Source organism: Grammomys surdaster, unplaced genomic scaffold (assembly GCF_004785775.1).
Source record: "Grammomys surdaster isolate TR1022 unplaced genomic scaffold, NIH_TR_1.0 1149, whole genome shotgun sequence".
NCBI lineage: Eukaryota > Metazoa > Chordata > Mammalia > Rodentia > Muridae > Grammomys > Grammomys surdaster.
The window spans coordinates 1,720,815-1,726,948 of record NW_021605568.1 but is presented as its reverse complement, the minus strand read 5'-3'; the positions used below and the strand labels follow the sequence as shown (position 1 = coordinate 1,726,948).

General features: G+C 40.4%; 1 protein-coding gene across 1 annotated transcript; it reads right to left on the bottom strand.

Annotated features, from left to right (window-relative positions):
• Positions 1–1,590: 1,590 nt before the first annotated feature.
• On the bottom strand, positions 1,591–2,547 carry LOC114634960 (olfactory receptor 10H1-like). The gene has a single exon (XM_028783578.1). The coding sequence runs from the start codon at positions 2,545–2,547 to the stop codon at positions 1,591–1,593; it is 957 nt and encodes a 318-aa protein (XP_028639411.1).
• Between the last annotated feature and the right edge of the window lie 3,587 nt (positions 2,548–6,134).

Below are 6,134 nucleotides of genomic sequence, written 5' to 3'. Positions count from 1 at the left end.
GATCTTCCGTTAATGTTCCAATGATATATGTACCCATGCATGGTGCAAATGTCCGTCTGTGCTGTTAAACAATGAAACATTGGACTACAGAATGTGGATAATAACCAGTTTCTCTGGAATTAGTTACCATAAAAACTTTAAGAACATTGCATGAAATACACTGAATTTAAAAAAAAAAAATGTTAGTCAGAAAAGAGCCATGCAAACCAATGTTTTGTAGTCTTTAACAAATCGTGCATCTTTGGAGCAACAGTTTGACCTGTTGCTTCATGCTTCTGAAGGCAGATTTTATTTGTCCTGATCATGCCTTGAGAGTAAATAATAATGAGGTGCCTGATCAGTAGAAAGAATGAAAAATCAGAAAAATGATGTACAGCACATAATCTGCAAAGGGATTTGTTTGGGTTTCCAGGTTTTAGGGGACACTGTTCCACTTACCTTCAGCTTCACTCCTTGGCCAAATATTTTCATTGTTCAAATAGTAGAGAAAGAGTGGATTCATACTAAAGAAGTGATGTGTAAGTTTTTTTATTTTATCCATATATGAAAAAGTGTCTATTTTAACAAATTAAAATATCATCTTGAAGTCTCTCTTTGTGGAGAAACTAGTAAGCATTTAGTCTGTAGAACCATAATGTAAACTTCCATCTTGGGCCCCACAATCAGTTTTGGCCCCACAATAGAGCTACCTGCTGGTCCCTGTACTCTTAACAGGCAATATCTCACAATAGGAATTTTACTTGAATCAACAATAAAGAAATCTGTCTGCCTATAGGTATTTAAGATTTACACAAAGTTTTCTCAATTCATTCTGAGAGTCTGCTTATTGCTCTTTTCCTGTCTCTATCTCTACCTCTGTCTACCTGGCCTTCTCTCCCTCTCTTTCCCTCCATCTTACCCCTTCCATCTGTGTATTTCTCTGCCTAGCTAGAGAATCTCAGTGAACCTACAAATCCCTGCTTTATCTAAACCTGACTAGCCAGAAAGCTTCATTAATGTATCCTCCTGTCTATTCCTTCCCAGTGATGAGATTACAAGATCGTACTGCTATTCTCCCTGACCCAGGGGCAGGAACCACATTATTCTGTCTCCACCAAACCCATGCTGGACCCAACATTTAATAAAGTTAAAGATTATGACTACTTAATATCAGCAAACAAAAATATATCATGAAGCCTTCCGTTTCTTGTTAGGTTGTGGGTTTCTGTTGTTGGGGATAGCAGATGACTGGACTTTTGGAGGCAGAGGGTGAAAAGTGTTCTCACAATAAATACATAAACCATCATTATGGTTCATTCAACGTTGTGAGGCTTGAGTCCACCTGAGAAATACTTAAGACAAGTTGAGTATTAATAATATTTCCTGAAACATGTTGGGATGGTCAAACATGATTTTCTCTGTATTGTTTCACATTTATTTTTATCTGCAAAAAACCCAGGTATTAATGCTTTCATGTACACTTACATATGACTACAAAAGTTTCACCAGCATGAAAGTATCATAAGTAAGCAGATAGTGATGAAGTATTGTCTGAAACAGTAAAATTCAGTAAACCAATTTAGTTATTCTTAAGAATTTTCTTAAAGGTTATTAAATTTTCTCTGGATAGAGTTTGCTTAGGAAGGCCTTCTTCATGGCATTCTTTAGCTCCTTGTTCCTGAGACTGAAAATGATGGGACTAAGAAAAGGGGTGAGGACTGTATAGGTGACACCCATCAGAGTATCTCCTTCCAGAGACTTGGGGCCCTTAGGCTTGAGGTAGATGACAGAGGCAAAGCCATAATGTACAACCACCACTGTGAGGTGGGACACACATGTGGAGAAAGCCTTGTGCCGACCCTCAGCTGATGGTATCTTCAAGATGGTAGCCACAATGAAGGCATATGAGAGGAGGATGAGGAGAAAGCAGCCCAGGAGGACTGTGATGCACACCATTCCCACACCCTTTGCCACCTCCAGGACATTCTCTCCACATGCCAACTTCAACAGAGGTGGAACATGACAAGCAAAATGGTGGATCTCATTGGGTCCACAGAATGTGAGGTTGAAAATGGCTGTTGTCACCACTGTCCCCATAAATGAACCACCAACCCAGGACCAGGCAACCAGGCAGGCACAGCCACGGGTGCTCATGAACACATTGTATCGCAGTGGATGACAGATGGCCACATAGCGGTCATAGCCCATGACAGTCAGTAGAAAGGAGTGGGTGAAGCCAAATGTGAAGGAGAAGAACATTTGGCTAGCACAGGCCAGAAAGGCGATGGAGTGAAGTGCAGAGAGCAGGTCGGCCAACATGCGTGGGATGATGGCAAAGGTGTAGAAAATCTCAGAGATGGAGAGGGCACACAGGAAGAGGTACATGGGTGTGTGGAGGCTGTGTTCACTCCAGATGGTGGCCATGATGAGCAGGTTGCCTAGCAGTGTGAAGAGATACATGAGCAGGAACAGCAGGAAGAACATCAGCTGAAGATGAGGGAAGGTAGAGAAGCCAATGAGGATGAACTCTGACACAAAGGTGTAATTTAGCCCCAATATGACAGCCATACCTGAAAGGGATGAGGGAATATCACTAATTAGGATCATGATGCACTAGTGTCTGCATGAGTGGGTATTGTGGTGTATCTGCAAGAGTTGGGGGTGAGCTCCATTGCTTTGCTCATGCAGGGTAGACAGAAGAGGGAACACAGTATACTCTGTTAACTCCTTTGAGGTAGGACCTTGCCCTGAACCTGAAGCTCAAGCTTTATTGGCTAGACTGGGAGCCAGGAAGTTGTAAGATTCTCCTGTCTCTGTTCTTCTCTCTGCTGCAAGCTACAGGAGTGCAAAGGATGCCTGACATGTTATGTAGGGCTGGGATCTAAACACTGGTTCCTGTGCTTACAAAATAAGTGTTCTTAACTACTGAGCTGTCTTTCCAGCCATGTAGCTTCATTTTTTATAGCCACACAATACTTTCACATGTGGATATACTTCCCCAGTTACTGGACATTTGAGTTATTTTGTCTGTCTTGCTTCTGTAAATAGTTTATCAGTGTACATATTCATCAAAACCTAAAGCATATAAAAAGTTGCCAGGGTCTAGGGCAAAAGCCATGACTGATAATGGGTACAGAATTTATTTTGGAGGTATAAAAAATGTCTGGCACTAAACAGAAGCATTGAGTTCTATGACATCACAATTATGCTTACTACCATTGAATTTTACACAGTGTTTATATTTCTGATGGCTTATTTTAAAATAAATAATTAATATTATTTTTCTATTTTAGAATTTTTTGTACAAAGTAATCAATTTCCTTATGACACTTTCAAGCACACTTGGTTTGGAGTGACCCTCCCCCAATTCCTTGCCCCAGATCACCACTGAACCCTTCCAACTCTAGTATCCCCACTTTCACTTTGATATCACATGAGTTCTATTACTTTCTCTGCCCCACTCCCTGAAAGCTTCCTTTCCTCTTTTTATGAGCTCCTTTCTAGTTTTCCAGAATCCATCAACACACACACCCATATAAAGATATACTTTTGTATATTTTCCTGAAGCTTTCATAACTTTATTTTTCTTTATAACTGAAGCAAAATCCATTGTCTGCATTTCTATATTCATATTATCCATTTGTCTGTAGATTTTCATCTGAGCTAATTCCATTTCCTAGCTATTATCAATACAGTAGCAATAGTCAGAATTATTAATATATTCTTGGTTGCATAATCAAAATTGCATAATCTATGGTGCACATGATGTATACATTCATGCGTATGTGTGTGTGTGTGCAATGCAATATGATTAAATTAGTCCATGGCCATATCTTTACTTCCACAATTTATTATTTATGTAAGTATATGTTGGTGTGGTGTTGTTGGGGGGTACTTTGTGTGGTGTATGCACGTGTGCATAAGTGTGTATAGGTATATGTGTCCATGTACATGTGTGGAGTCCAGAGAAATATGTCAGTTGTCTTCCTCTATCATGAACTGTTCAATTCCCCTAAAATACAGTTTCATGGAACCTGAAGGATTTTAGTAAGATTTAGCAATGCACATTCCTGTCTCTACTCTCACCCCCAGAAGTGAGCCATATTTGTACATAGCCTGGCTTTTTAGATTGGTACTGAGGATTCAAACTCAGGTCCACCTCTCCGCCATCTCCTCAATTCTTTAACTTGTTTTAAGTTGGTTTTTTTTTCAGTGTCAGAAATAGACCAGAATCTTATACATGCTGAGTAAGCACTGTATTACTAGGCAACACCCCGCCTGCTCCTTATTTCATGAAGACACTTTAAAAATTTGCCTTTTAGAGATTCTGAACTATATAGCACATTATTTTTTATATAGTCACCCTATTCTACAATAGGTCTTAATACCTATTCCTTAACTATAGCCAAAACTTTTTTGCCCATTGACCAACAAATCTTTATTCCCTCATAACTTCCCCACCTAAATGGCAAAATTTTGTTATGTTTAATTTTATCACAATAAAAATCCACTTTAAGATCAACGATTGACAAATAGAATCTCATGAAACTGAAAAGCTTCTATAAGGCAAAAGACACTGTCAATAGGAAAAAACAACAGCCTAGAGATTGGAAAACGATCTTCATCAACCCTGCCTCTGACAGAGGGCTAATATCCAAAATATATAAAGAACTCAAGAAGTTAGACGCAACAACCCAAATAACACAATTAGAAAATTGGATATGGAGCTAAAAAGAGAATTCTCAACAGAGGAATCTCAAATGGCTGAGAGCTTAAAGAAATGTTCGACATTCTTAGTCAGCAGGAAAATGCAAATCAAAACGAAACTGAGATTTCATCTTACATCTATCAGAATGGCTAAGTTTAAAACTCAAGTGACAGCACATGCTGGTGAGGATGTGGAGCAAAGGGAACACTCCTACACTGCCTACACTGCTGTTGACAGTGCAAACCTGTATGACAACTTTGGGATTCAAATTGTTGGGTTCTCAGAAAACTGAGAATAGTTTACCTTGAGACTCAGCTATACCAATCCTGAGCATATATCCAAAATATACCTTACTACACCACAGGGACACTTGCTCAACTATGTTCATAGCAGCTTTTTTGTAGTAGCCCAAAACTGGAAACAAACTAGATATCTTTCAACTGAAGAATGTATACAGAAAATGGAGTTCATCTATGCAATGGAACACTATTCAGCTACTAAAAACAAAGACATCATAAATTTTGTAGGCAAATGAATAGAACTTGAGAATATCATCCTGAGTGAGGTAACTCAGAAAGACAGGGATGGTACTCACTTCTAAGTGGACATTAGCCATAAAGTACTATAATTGACTGACCCAAAGAAACTGGACAATAAGGAAATCCCAAGGGAGGATGTGGAGATCCCACTCAGAATGGGAAACTAACTAGTTGTTGAAGGTGAATAGAGGGGTGAGGAGGAGAATGAAGATGGTGATCAGGTGTTAGGGGAGGGAAGCAAGAGAGGGCTGGAAGAATAGAAATCAGTGGGAGATGTCTCTGGAACTAGCTGGAGACCTAGAATCAGAGAGAATAACAGGAGTATGGGGGTGAACCTAGTGAGATTCCTACCAGATGGGAATATAGAGACTGAAGTGGCCACCTCTTGTAGCCAGGAAGGACTTGCAGAGATAGTAGGAGGACATCAATCCACCTACAAAACCTTCAACGCAAAATTTGCCCTGCCTACAAGATGTACAGGGATAAAGATGGAGCAGAGAATGAGGAAGCAGTCAGCCAATGACCGGCCCAACCTGAGACCCATCCCGTGTGAGAGAGCCAACCACTGACACTACTGATGATACTCTACTATGATTGCAGACAGGAGCCTAGCATAACTGTCTCCTGAGAGGCTTCAGCAGCAGCAGATGGAACCAGATGTAGAAACCCACAGACAAACATCAGGCAGTGCTCAGGGAGTCTTGTGGAAGAGTGGAGGATAGAATCGAGCAAGCTAGAGGGGTCATGGACACCACAAGAAGACCTACAGAGTCAACTAACTTGGACCCACGGGGGCTCACAGAGCTTGGGCCACCGAACAGGGAGCATATAGAGGCTGGACTTAACCCCCCTACACATTTGAAACAAATTTGCAGCCTGGTCTTCATTTGGGACCCCTAACAAGCAGT